This window comes from Brassica oleracea, chromosome C3 (genome assembly GCF_000695525.1).
Source record: "Brassica oleracea var. oleracea cultivar TO1000 chromosome C3, BOL, whole genome shotgun sequence".
Classification (NCBI taxonomy): domain Eukaryota; kingdom Viridiplantae; phylum Streptophyta; class Magnoliopsida; order Brassicales; family Brassicaceae; genus Brassica; species Brassica oleracea.
In genome coordinates, this window is record NC_027750.1 from 28,802,136 (window position 1) to 28,819,908 (window position 17,773).

At 36.0% G+C, this 17,773-nt stretch overlaps 5 protein-coding genes and 1 long non-coding RNA gene across 10 annotated transcripts in view; 4 read left to right on the top strand and 2 right to left on the bottom strand.

Annotated features, from left to right (window-relative positions):
- The window catches only part of LOC106335669 (probable inactive serine/threonine-protein kinase fnkC), a 72,210-nt gene extending 66,157 nt beyond the window's left edge, over positions 1 to 6,053 (top strand). The window contains exons 3-6 of the mRNA XM_013774254.1: positions 4,411 to 4,580; positions 5,064 to 5,346; positions 5,426 to 5,592; positions 5,671 to 6,053. Coding sequence (XP_013629708.1) covers positions 4,411 to 4,580; positions 5,064 to 5,346; positions 5,426 to 5,592; positions 5,671 to 5,828 — 778 coding nt within the window. The 3' untranslated portion in view covers positions 5,829 to 6,053. The remainder of the gene's footprint in view (positions 1 to 4,410; positions 4,581 to 5,063; positions 5,347 to 5,425; positions 5,593 to 5,670) is intronic.
- LOC106335672 lies at positions 2,728 to 4,078 on the bottom strand. Its single transcript, XR_001268749.1, has 2 exons — positions 3,881 to 4,078; positions 2,728 to 3,456 (listed from the first exon to the last, which is right to left on the bottom strand). It is a non-coding gene; the product is annotated as an uncharacterized LOC106335672 (long non-coding RNA).
- On the bottom strand, positions 5,992 to 7,573 carry LOC106335671 (reactive Intermediate Deaminase A, chloroplastic-like). 2 transcript variants are annotated; one of them, XM_013774255.1, is made up of 6 exons: positions 7,340 to 7,567; positions 7,087 to 7,211; positions 6,926 to 6,970; positions 6,506 to 6,579; positions 6,361 to 6,410; positions 5,992 to 6,288 (listed from the first exon to the last, which is right to left on the bottom strand). In XM_013774255.1, exons 1-6 carry the CDS (start codon positions 7,500 to 7,502, stop codon positions 6,194 to 6,196), a joined length of 552 nt encoding a protein of 183 aa, XP_013629709.1. In that variant the 5' UTR covers positions 7,503 to 7,567; the 3' UTR covers positions 5,992 to 6,193. The 2 variants fall into 2 exon arrangements, with proteins under 2 accessions (XP_013629709.1, XP_013629710.1); XM_013774256.1 differs by having other exon boundaries at positions 5,996 to 6,288; positions 7,087 to 7,202; positions 7,340 to 7,573.
- Positions 7,574 to 10,790: 3,217 nt separating this feature from the next.
- LOC106335500 (calcium-dependent protein kinase 9) lies at positions 10,791 to 13,855 on the top strand. Of its 4 annotated transcripts, XM_013774035.1 has the most exons (10): positions 10,791 to 10,939; positions 11,110 to 11,161; positions 11,344 to 12,068; positions 12,232 to 12,375; positions 12,494 to 12,646; positions 12,724 to 12,839; positions 12,903 to 13,070; positions 13,152 to 13,279; positions 13,348 to 13,447; positions 13,529 to 13,855. In XM_013774035.1, exons 3-10 carry the CDS (start codon positions 11,348 to 11,350, stop codon positions 13,616 to 13,618), a joined length of 1,620 nt encoding a protein of 539 aa, XP_013629489.1. In that variant the 5' UTR covers positions 10,791 to 10,939; positions 11,110 to 11,161; positions 11,344 to 11,347; the 3' UTR covers positions 13,619 to 13,855. The 4 variants fall into 4 exon arrangements, with proteins under 4 accessions (XP_013629489.1, XP_013629487.1, XP_013629488.1 ...); XM_013774033.1 differs by having other exon boundaries at positions 11,110 to 12,068; XM_013774034.1 differs by lacking the exon at positions 11,110 to 11,161 and having other exon boundaries at positions 11,190 to 12,068.
- Positions 13,856 to 15,183: 1,328 nt separating this feature from the next.
- LOC106335768 (protein FATTY ACID EXPORT 6) lies at positions 15,184 to 16,732 on the top strand. The gene is made up of 3 exons (XM_013774375.1): positions 15,184 to 15,497; positions 16,223 to 16,310; positions 16,450 to 16,732. The coding sequence occupies exons 1-3, from the start codon at positions 15,299 to 15,301 to the stop codon at positions 16,523 to 16,525; spliced, it is 363 nt and encodes a 120-aa protein (XP_013629829.1). The 5' UTR covers positions 15,184 to 15,298; the 3' UTR covers positions 16,526 to 16,732.
- A 170-nt stretch (positions 16,733 to 16,902) lies between these two features.
- LOC106335769 (glycerophosphodiester phosphodiesterase GDPDL5-like) overlaps positions 16,903 to 17,773 on the top strand; it is a 4,294-nt gene continuing 3,423 nt past the window's right edge. Inside the window, exons 1-2 of the mRNA XM_013774376.1 lie at positions 16,903 to 17,263; positions 17,352 to 17,389. Coding sequence (XP_013629830.1) covers positions 17,176 to 17,263; positions 17,352 to 17,389 — 126 coding nt within the window. The 5' untranslated portion in view covers positions 16,903 to 17,175. The remainder of the gene's footprint in view (positions 17,264 to 17,351; positions 17,390 to 17,773) is intronic.

Sequence of the window (17,773 nt, forward strand, 5' to 3'; positions counted from 1 at the left end):
AATTTAGCATCTTTAGGATCCATATTGCATTCATATGTCTTAATCAGGTAATGGAGTATCTCATAGAGTGATTGGAGGTGTTTAGAAGCATTGTGGTTCGAAAAGAGATGAAGAATGAAGTTTGGTCGAGTATAGATGATTGCAACGCGGGTTGTACCACGCGGGTTCACTAACCCGCGTTGACATGAAGCAACAGAGAGCTCCGACGCGGCTTGAGCGACGCGGGATGCTGTACCCGCTCGCACGAAGTTGGAGAAGCGAGACGACACCGCGACGCGGGGTGGAGCGACGCGGGTTCCCTTACCCGCGTTGTCGAAGAGAAACCGTCCATGGATCACGCGGGGACGACGACGCGGGATGCTGTACCCGCTCGCATGATCCGCAGGCGTAACGATGGTCCGACGCGGGGAGAGTGACGCGGGTTGGATCCGATCATCTCTACCCGAGTCGAGATTTATCCTTAGTCGAATTTTAACAATTTTTAAGGGCTTTTTAGACTTTTTAATGGAAACCATTAGGTTTTCTAGGGATTGTATAAATACTCTTGTAATCCCAAAGTTGGAAATTATCTTCTTTTCTCTGTAAGAACACATAAACCTCTTTAAAGAAAATTTGGATCTTGAATTATTTTCCATCTATATTCTTTGTGTTTGTGTGATTATCTTGCTCTCTAATCATGTTTAACCTTGAATCATCCATGGTTTTGGGGTTATTCATGTCTATTAGTGAGTAGACTAATCTTGGATTCATGGACTAGGGTGATTAAGGGTGATTAGAGAAGATCTAGGGTGTTTAGTGTTAGATTTATTTGTTTCCATGCTTGTTGAGGGTTCTCAATGTTATTTTAGTCTTGATCATACTAAAATAGATCTCTAGGCATTTCCTGCCCACAAGGTGTATGATGAAATGTCTGAACCAACTCATCTACATCACCCAAGATCAAATGCCTAGCCCCATGAGTCCTCTTGCTTCATATTGAGAAAGAAAGATCATTACTTTATGGGAAGTTTACTAAAATGACACAAATTAATTGTGTTATTACTAGAATGACTCATATTTTTTGAAAATTATTAAAATATTTTTCTGGTCAAAATTGCCCTTACACATAGTTATAACAAAAAAAAACATTACCAAAATGCCCTTATTATTTAATCGACGGCAGACTTGTTTTCAAAAAAATAAATCTGTCGACTAATAAGTCTGTTTATAAAATCTATGTAGAAAAAGAAAACTACCGTTAAAGTGGTAGCAGACTTTTTAGAAAACTTCAGATTTGTTCACACGGCAGATTTAATTGTCCGATTTGATTAAAAAACAGATTTTTAAGAATATGTCTATCAAATAAGGCAGTAGTTTTTTTCTAAATGGTAGATTTATGTGGTCAATTTATTTTCTTCTGGATCGATTTATTTTTTGTGTTTGACTTATTTTCTTAAGGCAGATTTATATATCCGATTTAAAATTATTGACAGACTTTTTGTTTATGTAGTGGCAGACTTTTTGTTTATGTAGTGGCAGACTTTTTGTTTATGTAGTGGCAGACTTTTTGTTTATGTAGTGGCAGACTTTTTGTTTATGTAGTGGCAGACTTTTTGTTTATGTAGTGGCAGACTTTTTGTTTATGTAGTGGCAGACTTTTTGTTTATGTAGTGGCAGACTTTTTGTTTATGTAGTGGCAGACTTTTTGTTTATGTAGTGGCAGACTTTTTGTTTATGTAGTGGCAGACTTTTTGTTTATGTAGTGGCAGACTTTTTGTTTATGTAGTGGCAGACTTTTTGTTTATGTAGTGGCAGACTTTTTGTTTATGTAGTGGCAGACTTTTTGTTTATGTAGTGGCAGACTTTTTGTTTATGTAGTGGCAGACTTTTTGTTTATGTAGTGGCAGACTTTTTGTTTATGTAGTGGCAGACTTTTTGTTTATGTAGTGGCAGACTTTTTGTTTATGTAGTGGCAGACTTTTTGTTTATGTGGTGGAAGACTTTTTGTTTATGTTGCGGCAGATTTATTAACGAAAATCTGGGTTTATGTAAACCAGTTTCAATTTCGATCCGGTTTACTAATAATTCCGTATCTGGTTTATTTTTTAGGTTAATTAAACTCAAAATTAGGAAAAAATTTGTAGTTGTTGTTATCTCTTTCATCCCTCTCTTTTCTTCCTTTTCAAGTTGTTTCTTTTCATGGTAGTTTAATCACTTGTTGCAATCCTTATTGCTTGGAGAAATATGGATCACATCATTCTCGTCTGCGGAAAGTGGAAATTTGAAAGAAAAAAGTGGTTATTTGAAGTGGATAATGATGAGTATTTGATTTAGCTTCAAAATTTGGTCAAGGAAGGAAGACACATGTAGAATTTGTAACCAGGTGGGACACAATTCTACAACATGTCCTCTTAAGTGATGAGTATTTGATTTAACTTCAAGATTTGGTCATTAGATTGCCTTTCGGTTGGTGTTACATTTGTTGGTATACTCTTTGGTGTTTCTTTACATTTTCATATTTGTATTTTATTTAGTATTTTTTAAAAAATTATAAGAACTATTTAATCATCTTCTTATCAGTTTGTTTTGTTAATATATAGCTAGTAAGTTTTGATGATTGATAAACGTTTGTTATCAACCAAATATATATAAGATTTTGCATAATTTTTCAATTTGTGGGATAATTTATTAACATACACGACAATCCAATATAAAACATCCGTAAAACCTGCATACATCCATCATTCATAAACTAGTAAATTATACATCTATCATTCATAAGCCGAAAACCAGCAAGTTATACATCAGTCATTCATAAGCCAAAACCACCAAGTTATACATCTGTCTAAAGCCAAAAACCAGCAAGTTACACATCCGTCTAAAGCAAAAAACCAGCAAGTTCATCAATCATTCAACAAAAAAAAACAGAAGACCAATTTATTCAGCTGTCTCAGTCACCTCCTCATAAATATCAGCCGCCAACTTCAGTCGCAGTGGTGTTATAATCTGATCATTCAAGCCTACAAAGTTACGTCCAAGAGTTAGACATTCAATGTACATTAAAGAGTACACACCACAATCTCCCGGGTTCTCATTTTGGAGATCTTCTTGTGCCTACGATAAGTGAACTGTTCATCCTTTTTCTCTCTCGATGTAGCAGGCAGCATCTTGTTCAGCACTGCCGGTATAATTCTCATGACTGCTCTCGATTGCCAATTGATTGGCAAGGAAATGGTGAACAACTTTCGCAGACCAAATATAATTCAGCTCTTTCAGCTTCACAATAACTCCAATTCACAATAACTCCAATAGCTGATTCCCTCAACTCAGACCAAACATCTTCTCAAACAGCTTCTTTCACCGTTTGAATGTTGGCCAGATAACAACAATGGTTCATGCTCCTATTCTGAATTTTGGTTTTTCCAACCTGATACAGACGATGAGGATACTTTCTCATACCCGAAGAAGAAGCCAAACCTGAAAAATAAATCACTTCACAAGTTGCTTTCTTCTGTACAAAGCAAAATTTCTTACTATTCGCATAATCAAAGTCCAGGAAAAAAGCCGAAACAAAGTTATGAATAATCAAGGCTACTGGATTTTTTTCACAATCGTGAGTAATCCTGCTATCTATAACCATAGGTTCAACTGAAATTTCATCAGCTGGTAAAGGAACCAGGAATTAGAGTCTTTAATTTTTCACAATCAATAAACAATAATGAAACAGTCCGTCAAAACCAAACTTTAATTACATAACCAAAAAAAAAACAGTCTCTAGATTTCAAAGTGAACAGAATATTGAAACTGGGATTTAAGGTTTTCGAAAATTAACACCTCAATCAAACAATATATGTTAAAAAGGTGTAATAACAACTTGGAATTGGATAGATTTAGCACTTACAGTTGAGATTGGGATTTAGGGTTTACACAAAAGGACGATGGCGACTTGAGGAGGTGTCGAAATCGACGGCGGCTCTGACGTAGGAGATGTTGCCGGAGTAGGATAGGGACGGCGGCGACTGCAAATCAGAGATTGCTCCACCTCTGTTGATGTCGTCGTGAGAGAGAGACCCGACAAAAACAAAGCGTTGTTTCTATATTTTTTTCAATGGTTTGTTTAAAATTTAACATATATTTTCTAAACTTTTAATTTATTTATGTGGCAAATTTGTGTTTAATCAAATTAGAGATGGGCTTTTGGTAAATTTGCTTATACCTCATTTTAGTCTGGTAATTAAAATTTAATATGAGTTATTCTAGTAACTATTAGATCAATTAGAGTCATTCCAAGTAATTCCTCATCTTTTTATACCGGTTGATCTTTTTTTTTCTTTTATAGTAAGGAATAGTTGATCTATCTTTTTATCTTTTTTATATATTACTTAAGATCTCTTCTAGCTCCGGATGTGTAACTTTGTTTCTAATATGTAGGACACTTGTTGTGTATCCCAACGGGAACAAGAAGGACAGTGGTTCAGGGTACCTTTCTCTTTACGTGGCCATAGACAACTCCACTCTCGTCGCTGCACATCAAGAGGTTTTGGCAGATCTCAGGTTCTACATCTTCAACAATAACGAGAGGAAGTACTTCACCATCCAAGGTTCTATAAACTTTGATCTCTTATACAAGATAAATGATATGTGCTTAAGTAGGCATGCGGGTTTGGGTTGTTAGGTTAATTCGGCTTTCGGTTAATTCGGTTCGGTTTGGCAATCGGATAGTTCGGTTAATGAAAATTCTACCGAAATTTTGATTTTTAGTTTTTGATTAAAACAGGGTTTTTTCGGTTACTTCGGTTCAGTGGTCATTTCAGTTACTTAGTTCGATGGTTAGTTAAGTTTGAAATTTTGGTTAGAGTTTATATGTTTTAGTTATAATTTTTAGAAAATAAAAAGCCGAACTAACTGATTGTCAAACTGATAGCCAATTTTTTTATAAAAACCTACGAATTGAACCAAACTTTTAACCAAAATTAAACCAAAAACCGATAATTTTGGTTTGGTTGGGTTCTGCCGGTTCGGAAAAAAACACAGACCTATGCTTACAAGTAATAGCTATCATCTTTCTTTGGTGTAATCTGCAGATACTACTGTATGGAGATTCAACGTGTTCAAAACAATGTGGGGATTCTCTCAGGTCCTCCCTGTTGACACCTTCAAAGATCCGAAAAACGGATACCTCTATGATGGAGATCACTGTGAGTTTGGCGTTGATGTGATCATTCCTTCTATAGCTGAGAACTCAGAACTCTTCTCTGCCACTGAGAAGTTCTATAACCCGACATTCACCTGGACGATTCGAGGATTATCCACTCTGCTTAAAGATATGTACTCATCAGATGTGTTTACTATTGGAGGAAGAAGTTGGTGAGTCTGGCACTAAAATCAAAACAAAAGCTTTGTATTAGAATTTAGAGTAACAAAAAATATTTCATATGATGATTAGGAATATACAAGTGTATCCAAATGGTCGAGGCGAGGGAGAGGGAAAGTTCTTGTCCATGTTTCTTAAGCTCAATGGGGAGGAGACACTCAGACCCTATGAGAAGGTTTATGTTTGGGCCAAACTTCGGGTTCTTAACCAAAGCAAACTCAACAATGTCCAAAACCAACGTAAGCAAATGATATATAATAGTGTATATGTGTGTGTGTTCATCGCCATGACTAATGTTTTTCTTACTTTGATGACAGTGGATAGTTGGTTCAGTAGAGCAGCACCGAGCTGGGGGTTTCGTAAGTTTATATCTTTTGATGATCTGAGAGATTCATCAAAGGGTTTCCTTGTGAATGATGTGTTGATGGTTCAAGTTGAAATGGAGGCTGTTTCTTCAACCAAGTACTTTCCCTAGTTAAATTCTCTCTCTAAGCCAATGAACTTGGAGCTCCATGCTTTTTGCTTGCATATCAACCACCTAATAATGAAGATTCTGTGTGTTTGCTTTTTAAATAAATGTGTTGCTTTTGTTTCTCAAAGGCAATATCGAATTACCAAACTTTTTTAATTTTTGGTAAAAATCAATGTTTATTCATCAAACATTATCTTTGTTCATCATAAGATCAATGTTTCAAACAGAAAATAGAGACTACAACGCTTATTCTTGGTTAAGGGGCTTAGGGCTTGTAACAATCCTAATGGGATATTATAAGATAAGCCCCAAAACCACCATGGTTTGTCTTATTTGTTTTGACAACTTTCCCATCTTCGTAGCATGTTCTAGAGTGTTGCAATACATTCGATCTCGATCTTGGCGTTTAGAGGCAGAGCCGCGACTTGATATGTCGATCTTGCTGGAGAAGGAGCTGGGAAGTCTGCACCAGAAAAATAGAATATGGTTCAAAGTATTTCAACAAAAGTAGGAACACTAATTAATGATAACTCACATTTGGCGTAAATCTCGTTGACTTTCTTGAAGTCACCCAAGTCAGCAAGCCTGCGACAGCCAAAAAAAGAGAGAGAGATCAACTTTGCTTTGCTTTTGTTTTGAGATTCAAAAACGCACATGGATCAATGATGAGCGAAACATACATGATTGTTGTCTTTACCACGGAGGAGTAATCAGTACCACTAGCTTTCAATATCTCCCCCATGTTCTTGAGTACCTTCAATATTCCAAAAAAAAAAAACAATAACAGAAGCAATGAGACAAAACCAGTAAAGAAAGAAAGAGCAACTCAACCTTTTGTATTGCTACAGCTATTATACTAGAACTTGATCAAAAGACTGATACCAAATCAATCAGTTTTCAAAGACTTCATTTGGTCATCTGAAGATGGATATATCATTAAACTCAGCTTGAATAAGGCACAATAGCTATTCCTAGTTATATATTTACCGGCATTAGTCAAACAACATCCAAGACAAATCTAAATCATACCAAACACAACAGATCATATGGGAAGTGAATCGAAAATAATCTTTATAGAGACAGTTGAAAAGCTACTTCACCTGTTCTGTCTGATCCTCAACGCTGTCTGAAACAAACTTTCCAGTCTATACACACAGAACCAAAAGACAAAAAAAAAAACATGCAATCTTAGGAGAACCCAGAGAATAAGAATAAGAAACAATATGGTGATTTAAAGACTTCATATCTTATAAGGACCAACCTCAGGTATAAGCCCAAGAACACCAGAAAGGAAAACAAGATTATTAGCTTTGATAGCCTGAGAGTATGGTCCCAAAGCAGCTGGTGCTTTCTCTGTAGCCACAACTTCCTTCTTACCTGCATTGTCTTTAACTCACATTATCATCCTCCTAAGAACCCACAAGACTAATAAACAGATGCACTGACACGGACGTTGATAAAAATCACAAGTATCCATGATTATTAGTCAGAGAGAAATGAGATAGAATGGTTACCAGAAGTAGCGGAGATAGTGAGTGAAGCGAAAGGAATAGATTTTGAAGACATATTCGGAAGCGAGACACACCAGCGGTGACAACGAGAGAATCCAAGTGGTGCTGTGGAGAGGCGGACTAGTTTTGGAGAGTTTATTATGGATTTTACGACTGACAAAGTCATTTCCACCTATTTTACGGCGCAGGTACAACAAAAGCAAAAGGACCAACCAGTCTTAAGAGAGAGAAAGGTAGGTAAGCAGATGATACTCGTGTCTCGTCCTCTCCTCCTTTTAATCCTACTTTTTCTACATTTCCAAATTTACCCTTAGTTAGGTACATATATTACATGAGAAAACAAAGTTTTTATTATTTGATTTTGGAAGTTTAAAGTTATAGAGATTTGACCCACTGGGCTATGAAGCCCCTACCAATCCCCATAACATTTTATTTGATAAATTCCTTTGTTTTTTTGTACATTAGTTTTTCCTTTGGGAAGAACATTTAAAAAATAGAGATGAACTCAGTAGAGCTGGGCAAAAAACTCGGATTCGATAAACCGAACCGAATCCGATCCGAAAAAATAGTATCGAACCCGAATCGAAATTGTTTAAATATCTGAATGGGTTCAAAATTTTGGTATTTAGAGAACCGAAACCGAACCTGATCCGAACCAAAGTATTTCGGGTACCCGATTATATCCGAAATTGATTTATATACCTATATATATGAATTATTTTTAGATTTAATATATATTAAAAACATCAAAATATATAAGATACTTTTAATTTGTCCAAAATACTTATAAATATATACAAATGGTCAAAAGTACATGTCTAAAATAGTTAAAGTATACTCAAAACACCAACAATACTTAAAATATCTATTGATTCTCAACCCAAATATTCAAACCAAACCAATTTATATGTTAATTTTAGGTATTTTGACATATGCTATTCAAGTTTATATATAATATATTGTTTTGTTTATAGATTTTGAGAAATTTAAAGTATATAATGAATTTTAAAATTTTTAAAATAATTTAAATGGGTTATCCGAACCCGAACCGAACCCGAACAGAAATTTAGAAATACCCGAATGTGGCTGAAATCTTTGAACCCGAAAATCTGAAACCCGAATAGACCCGAACCGAATCCGAATGGGTACCCGAATGCCTACCCGAATGCCTACCCCTAGAACTGAGTGTCTAGTAGGCACTAGAAACTCCACCACTTGAGTTCAATTCTCGTTGGAAAAGACTATTTACAATGCTTGGGTTTCCGGCAAAAAGGTGAAATCATATTTTAGTGTTCCAAAAAAAAAAAAGATGAACTATGTACAAGTGTAACATGAAAGATGGTCTCTACAAATGGGGATAGTCGCTTGCATTCTAAGAAACCAATTATCTATGCAAAACCATATGAAATGTGTGGCCATACTTCTCTAGCTTTCTTCCCAATCTATGTGCAAACCATATGAAATGCGATTATAAGATTATGATTACATTTTTGTACTATGATGACATTTTATAACGTCCTCATATATAGAGTGACAATTTCCTTAGACAAAGGTTGATCACCATGTAGCATCGATCACTCCAAAGAGTTGGTCCGTGGTGATAACTCCAGCCACAACTCCGATCCTACCAAAACCACCTCTATTTAATCTGATGTCTTTGGTGTGACCTTCCATGACCCCTGCAATGGTGGCTACCACAACACTAGTTACATCAAACACTTAGTCATATTACAAAATAGTACTCATACATAAGAATGTGGATCAATTCAAGCTATGTGATATGTTAAACAATACATTACTAAAAGAAAGTGTCTTTTGTTAGAGAATTTATAATATAAGAGTATGAAGTCCCAAAATCAGATAACTTATTGTATTCATTTAAAGTAGGCATGAACACGTAGTGGTGTGGCCATATCACGCTATCAAAATTCAATTTCAAAAGTAAAGTAGTCTATCACTGGCTGAAAAAAAATATACGTCAAAACTTGTCATGCGTAAGTTTCTAAGTGGAAGGCAGACCACAAATTAAGGAATATGAATATTGCGCAGATTTTTGTTGAAAAAGGAACAATCGATCTAAAGTGAATCTATCTATCTTGCCCCAAAACATGTATTTTGCTCTGATCCTTACTTCTTATACCTAAAATTCCATCTAAACACGATTTGATCTGAATATATTCGAAAACACTTGAAAACTAAGGTTCAAATGCGCTGAAAACATAATACATTCTCGCCCACAAAATATTTTAAGTTAAAAGAATAAGAGAATTAAATGGAGAAGTTAATGCAGCTTCGAAAATCAATGTGAAGGCATGGGATGAGTGCACTGCAATGTGAAGTTGTTATTTGCCAGATCAGATTAATGGTACCAACAACCTGGTGATGGGGGAAGCTAGGATGTAAAACCGTCCCACTACAAGCTCAATACCAATCAACCCTTCAAAAGTTAATTTAAACCGCGCCTGAAAGACAAGACTTTAAAGAAGATATTCAAAATCACAATCCAAATCCATTTAAACAAAGAGATTGTTCTACGATATTTAAGTATATATATACTATGTATATACCCTAGTTGATATAGACATTTTATCTGACTTAGTAGCAGTGGAAAACAAAACTTAGTAGCGGAAGACTAATGTGAATCAATATATTTATTTAGCCCGTATAATCATGTAACCTTGATAATTTAAGGTTACTAATGTTTATTTTAGTATCGGTGTCCATCCACTAAAATCATATAACTTAATGGATTTTTTCTCAGCCAAGAAGATACACAAAATCATATATCGTAAAGTGTATAAACGAGTAGAATTGGTCATATCACATATCCGTTATTCAAAGCTGTAAAGATCATCCTTTCTTGCCTATATGATACTTGATAAACCAGTCAACTAATCGCTTTAAGCAATTATATAATACGTTACTTTTCAAATGTAATGTAACTACAGGAAAACAATCAAAAGGAATTATATATCTCCAAAAGGTTTTTAACATTAATTCTCTTCAGAGTAAAGTTTTCTAAATATAAGTTTATTTTAGAATTTGACCAAAAAAAAAAGTTTATTTTAGAAAAATGAGTGTATCTGAAATAGTTAGTTTGATAGAATCCAATTAAAGAAACCTATACACACCAAGTCAAAAAATGTTCACACTGCAGTACTGTACAAGTACAAAACAACAGGAGAGGTTCAAAAATGTCTGAAGAAAGTGCATATCCAAACACAAAATTCTGTTACTTTTCTTGTCACTGCACAATATCACCAAGACGAGAAGAAAAACATTCATAATCTTTGTCTTATCTGGCCAGTGGTGGAATAATCCAAAGTAATAATGGGAAAATGATGAACAAATTAAAGAGTAATTAAAAAAGACTAATGAAGAAAGAGTTTGACTCCGTGTTGAATAATAGACTCTTTACTTTTCAACATCTATCTGTCTTTCCCAGAAAAAGCCGCCCTCTCCCTCTCTTATAATACGAACCCACCACCACTTGTTATTCATTCATGCTTCTCATGATTTACTCTGCAACTTTTTCAACTCTTTGATTTTTAAATAAATCCTCAAATCCATCTGGCGATCATTATTTTTGCTTGATGAATTAAGGTAATAATATTAATCTGAAAGCGTTGCCGAAGTGATGCTTCCACGTCTTTATATTATAGTAATAAGAAACATCCCCAACTAATTTTTTTAAACGAATCTGACTTTCTTAAATTTCTCTGTTGCTTCCTTCTTTGATCATCTGCAAAATATTCACTTCTATCATCCAAAAGCTACGATCTTTTCTCTCTGGGTCTTCAGAATTTGAGGTGACTTAGCTAAAAGGTGCGATCTTTCTTCTCTGTGTCTTCAGAATCTGAGCTGACTTAGCAAAAGTTACGATCTTTCCTTCTCTGGGTCGTCGTAATTTGAGCTGACTTTGCTAAAGTTGGGATCTTTCTTATCTGGGTCGTCGGAATTTGAGCTAAAGTTTCGATCTTTCTTATCTTCGTCGGAATTTGAGTTAGAATCATGGGAAATTGCTTTGCCAAGAACCACGGATTGATGAAGCCTCAGCAAAACGGGCAGACCAGATCAGTTGAAATGGATCAGACCCACCAAGATCCGCCGTCGTATACTCCACAGCCGAGAAGCCAGACGCCGGAGAAACCATCATCCGAGACGAACCAACCGCCGCCGTGGAGAATGGCGGCGCCGGCACCAAGCCCCAAAGCGGCAAAGAGCAGTTCCATCCTAGAGAACGCTTACGAAGACGTGAAGCTCTTCTACACACTGGGGAAAGAGCTAGGCCGAGGACAGTTCGGTGTAACGTATCTCTGCACAGAGAACTCAACCGGGAAGAAGTACGCTTGCAAGTCCATCTCGAAGAAGAAGCTGGTGACGAAAGCTGACAAGGACGATATGAGGAGAGAGATTCAGATAATGCAGCATTTGAGTGGGCAGCCTAATATTGTGGAGTTCAAAGGGGCTTATGAGGACGAGAAGGCTGTGAATCTGGTGATGGAGCTTTGCGCTGGCGGGGAGTTGTTTGATAGGATCATTGCAAAGGGGCATTACAGTGAGAGAGCAGCTGCGTCTGTGTGTAGACAGATTGTGAATGTTGTCAAGATTTGTCATTTCATGGGTGTGTTGCATAGAGACTTGAAGCCTGAGAATTTCTTGCTTTCTAGTAAAGATGACAAGGCTTTGATCAAGGCTACTGATTTTGGCTTGTCTGTCTTCATTGAAGAGGGTAATAATAATATAAACAAACAGAATCTGTTTCTCCTTTCCTGGTTATATTGTTTGTGTCATGTGTTTCTTGGTCTGTTAATTGCATTAAGATGAAACTGCTCATGTCTTGAGATAACTCTTTGGTAAAATTTGATGTTAGCTTACTGTTCTTCTTTTTACAGGAAAAGTATATAGAGACATTGTTGGGAGTGCATACTATGTTGCTCCTGAAGTCTTGCGTCGTAGATACGGCAAAGAAGTTGATATATGGAGTGCTGGAATCATATTATACATTCTGCTTAGTGGCGTACCCCCGTTTTGGGCTGGTAATGCAACACTCTATCTCTCTGTGACTACATTTTTATTCATATGTTTCATAGAACAGATGATATATAACATAAACTTGGTTTGTTGCTTTTTTATTTGTCTATCATGGATATGTAGAAACCGAGAAAGGGATATTTGATGCTATATTGGAAGGCCATATCGACTTCGAAAGCCAGCCCTGGCCTTCAATCTCCAACAGTGCTAAAGATCTTGTGCGTAAGATGCTGACTGCTGATCCGAAAAGGAGGATCTCTGCTGCTGATGTTCTTGGTAAGTAACCCTGTCAAGGATGGTTACATTATATGTTCCTTCTTGTTCCTGAGACTTGGTTTGATTGTTTTGTGCAGAGCATCCATGGCTTAGAGAAGGTGGAGAAGCGTCGGACAAGCCGATTGACAGTGCTGTTCTCTCAAGGATGAAACAGTTTAGAGCAATGAATAAGCTGAAGAAACTTGCTTTAAAGGTGACTTCCAAGACTTGAGTTTGCTTGTCCTTCTCGTTGTGCTAACGATAAGACTATGAACAGGTCATTGCGGAGAATATTAACACGGAAGAGATCCAAGGATTGAAGGCAATGTTTGCTAACATAGACACAGACAACAGTGGCACAATCACATATGAAGAACTGAAAGAAGGGTTAGCCAAATTGGGATCTAAACTCACAGAAGCTGAAGTGAAGCAGCTCATGGATGCTGTAAGTTTGGTCTTAGGCTGAACTCATATTACTTTCCTTTTACTTTTAAGAAACTCATATTCATGGGGGGTTTGTGATTAGGCTGATGTTGATGGGAACGGGTCAATAGACTACATAGAGTTCATTACTGCAACTATGCATAGACACAGGCTCGAAAGTGATGAGAATCTTTACAAGGCCTTCCAGCATTTTGACAAAGACGGCAGCGGGTAAGTGAACCTTTTCTTCCTCAGTTAATTTTGTAAGAGGGCTCATCATCTTTTGCATGTGTGGACAGATACATTACGATAGATGAGCTGGAAGTGGCGTTGAAGGAGTATGGAATGGGAGATGATGCAACCATCAAAGAGGTTCTCTCAGATGTTGACTCTGATAACGTAAGTTAAACTGAAACATCTCCGTCTTTCAAGAAAGCTAGTCTTAGTCCATAATGTGTGTGTTTGCTTCTCCTTATGCAGGATGGTAGAATCAACTATGAAGAGTTCTGCGCGATGATGAGAAGTGGAAATCCACAGCAGCAGCAGCAACAACAACCTCGGCTGTTCTAAGGGGACATTGATCCTGGATTCAAAGTATCAAGAGGAGGAGAAACGGTATGTATCTAATCCAGAAAATCAGGAGCTGTATTAATTAATGTTTGTTCAGACCAAAAACAGGAATATACCCAGAACTCTATTGCTTGTGTTTTGTACTTTTATTCTGTTTTGTCTATTATTCTTTGTGTGTTCCGTACCAAGGCTGTGCTATGAGAGAAAGAGAAGTTTCAATTTTTTTTCCCAAGATTATGATGTTTGCAGTGTTTTTATTAACCTGATTTGAAAACGAACCAACTCCACTTCTCCGACAACATCAGACGGACAAGCTTGTTTTCTTTTTGACATTTGGTGCAACGGCTGTCTTTTTCGTAAATGCAAAATACTAGAAGCTTTGCTTTAAACATTTTTCATCACATTAATCTAAGGAAAATTAGGGGCAACAACCTCGTAGTAATAATAAAAAATAAGAGTACATGTCTACTCCTCCTATATGAAATTGGTATACGAGTTTTAGAAATGTAGTACGCAAATTAGATGTGCTATTATAAATATTTTTTTGTGCTATTATAAATAACAATCCCACTTTGATATCTAAGTCGTTAAATACATGTGGTGTATAGAGTTCACACCCTTATCATCAGTTAGAAACTGATGTCATGCTTCTTTAGCACGATCTCAGACCATAGCTACTTTCTCATATAGTGGTGCTTCTAAAAGAATTCTTTGTGACTCGAATAGTAATATCATATAGAACATATGGAATGGAAGCACTCTAGACATGTGGTTGGTTGACATCATCATCTACTTCCACTTAGTTGACAAACCAAATACGAGATGGAAGCAACTCCATCAAATCACATTTGAGAATTGAGATAACTACTTCATACATTTCCCAATTTAGATGAGCCTAAGCTTAACTGTGACTGTCAGGCTCATTTACCCCTAGACCATCATTATCAATGATTTTTCTACATAAAACGCTTACAAATTATATTAGAACATTTTTTTAAACTTAATCTTATGTTAATTTTTTTACATGAAAGATTTTGACATGAGTACTCTCATTAATATTAATATAGTTTATATTTATACTATAAGAGATTCAACTTGAGAGATCTCTAATGTAGATCTAAAATCCGAAAATTTGTAATTAAATTCAAAATCTGATCCATAATACTTGAACTGTATCGATCTGACTGTAAAAATACTTGAACAAATTTTTTTAGGTGATAATTTAGATATCAAATATCATTTGAATTCGACCTTAGTTTGAACATATACTCAAAGAATCCGATTCAAAAATCCAAATTTATATCTGAGATGTATATTCAAAATTTAAACCAGTATTGATCAGAACTGTATTAAAAATATAAAAAAATCTATTTTTAATACAACATTTTTAAAAAAAAAAAAAAATGCATGTTTATATATGAAAATGTTAATTAGATGATTAATCCGTAAAAATGATGGCCGTAAGTGGAATAGTTGTTTAAAGAGCGTTGACTAAAAAAGGCGTACCGATTCCACGCGCTCACCACACCAAACAGCTCTTAATAAAATCCACCTAGTCGTCTCTTTCACAACTCAAGATCAAATTCAGCACGACGATCCAGCGCTTTCTTCATAAACATTTCTTTCATCCATCCCTTCCACCTTTCACGGAAAATTCAAAAAAAAAAAAGCTTCGAGAAGATGCATGATTTCTGCTTCACTATCCCCTACGGGATGCTCCTAATAGGCGGTGGGTTCATCGGGTACATGAAGAAAGGAAGCATCACATCTTTCGCCGGAGGTGCAGGCACTGGGCTATTACTCATCCTCGCTGGATATCTCAGCCTCAATGCTTTCAAGAAGAAGAAGACTTCTACCATCGCTGTTGTTCTTCAGACAGGTTCTTCTTTGTGTGTTTCTGTCTGATCTGCTGTTTTTTAGAACGATTTCTATTTTTTTTTTCGTATGGTTCCCGTTAGGTTTTGATCACTTGATTTGTGAATTGAGGAAGGAATTATTTGATTTGAATTGATTTGATTGACTTTTGTTATGGATTGGTGTCTGGATTGGGCATTGTTATAGACTCTCTCCAGCTTTGAGGAGTTGGTTATATAAGACATGTTGTAAAGGTTACAGATCTTAATTAGATCACTAACGATCTTAATCGGATCCGAACAAAAGTAATCCAGCTACATGATGATCTGATTCATGTGTGATCAGATCAGTGGCAGAATCTTAGGAGAATTTTTGACCAGAACCATTATCTTGAATTGGGTGGGATTTGAATTTTAATTATTTAATTTAATAAAATCAATGTTTTGAACTGATTGCTTAAAGAAAATAAAAATTTTGGACTTGATTAACAAAGATGAAAACCAACATTTTACTTTGTTTAGATCTTCAACTGTAGCAGTATTTTGCAAATGAATATTTAAATGCAGAGTTAAGGATTTGGTTACAAGAATTAAGAATAATTGAAGGGTCATGTCTTATTTGAGTCACACCATGTTGTGCTAATTCTTGTTATTGATTGACACTACAAATAAGCTCACAAAAGAACTTTTTTATCCTCTCTCGTGACTGAAACTAATCTGAATGTGTTCTTTTTTTTTTTAATTGATGCAGTCATCTCAGCTGCTCTCACACTAGTCATGGGACAGCGTTACTTGCTCACTCAAAAGATCATGCCCGCTGGTTTAGTTGCTGTGATCAGGTAAACCATTTTCCTTTTCTTTTCTTCTCATTTTACTTTTGGTGACTATTAGTTATCTTTGTTTCGCATCCAAGATTTGGTAATTTTTTGAGATTCTACTCTATTGACTTTTAACATTAGAACCATATCTGTATTGCAGTGCTCTCATGACCTGTTTTTACGTATACAAGATCGCCACTGGTGGCAATAAAATCCCATCAAAAGCTGCTGAGTGATGATGGTTATGCAACTCTGTTGGATGCAGACGATACTCTCCTTTGTTTGAATTTGTCGATTAGAAATCTCTCTTGTGTGTCTCTGAGATTAATTTGTATGAGTTAAAAGAACTTTCATATGGTCTTGTTTGTTTGAGATTAGTTTCTTGTCATTATGTTTCTCTTAACCACAAACGTTTTGGAGCCAATATTATATATTATTATGAAGATATCATCATGTTTCTGTTTTCAACAATATATCTTGAACTGTTTCTAATCTTTCCTAATAGTATACAATTGATTCTGACGAGTGCAGGCAGAGACTAAGGCAAGACTCTTGCATGAATATTAAAACAGGAGACAAGCAAGGGAGACTTAAGCTACAGGTTCCATGCTGAGTGGAGGTAACACGGTTTCAAAAAATGTTCTTTTCTCACAAATTTGGAAACAAAGTGGAGTTAATGCTACTGCAGAATCTCATTACCTGTTCTATCTAAACTTTCTATTCTAAGAACATAGTAGTTTGTGTACATTATTGCTGAACTTTAATACCAAAAAAGGAGAAGATTATTGCTAAACATCTAAAGGCCACAATTAAATAAACTTGTTTTTTCACTTCCATCTTCATCAGAATCAAAAACCAAACACAGAGAAAAAAAATCTCCATCACTATGACATTCCTTAGAATGTTTTTTCTGATTCTGCTCCAGTTCTTCAACTTACACAATGTTTCAGCAAGTTCTTGGCATACACTAAGTGGTTAGAGACAGAGAGTTCTTTTCAGTTTTCTAAACATGATTCTTTATGATGTTTTTACACTTTCTTGATGTGTTTTTGTTTTGGGCAGGGAAACCTCCTGTCGTAATTGCTAGAGGCGGGTTTGATGTTAGGAGTTTTCAAGGCTCCTAAGACAAATGTTGTAGTATAAATGATTGTCGAACCAGTTCTGAGAGATATAAAAGCACCGAGAATGCAAGTACTCACTTAATCTAAGTGCAACCAATGATTTAAATGGGTTTTAAGCTATGACTAAAACTAGAAAACAATAACAGAATGATATTTTCTTGACTAAGGGAAAAGAGAATTCATGGGCATAGGGATTAGACCTTGGGTGATTAAGTATCGAACTAAGGATGGCAAATGATTAAGTATCGAACTAAGGATAGCAAAAAGGTCCTCGGGAAATCATGATTTTCGGCAGCAAAGTAACGCGGAGCGACCTCGGCACGTCGCTGCGAGAGGTCGCTCCCGGGTCGTTTCTTCGCGAGC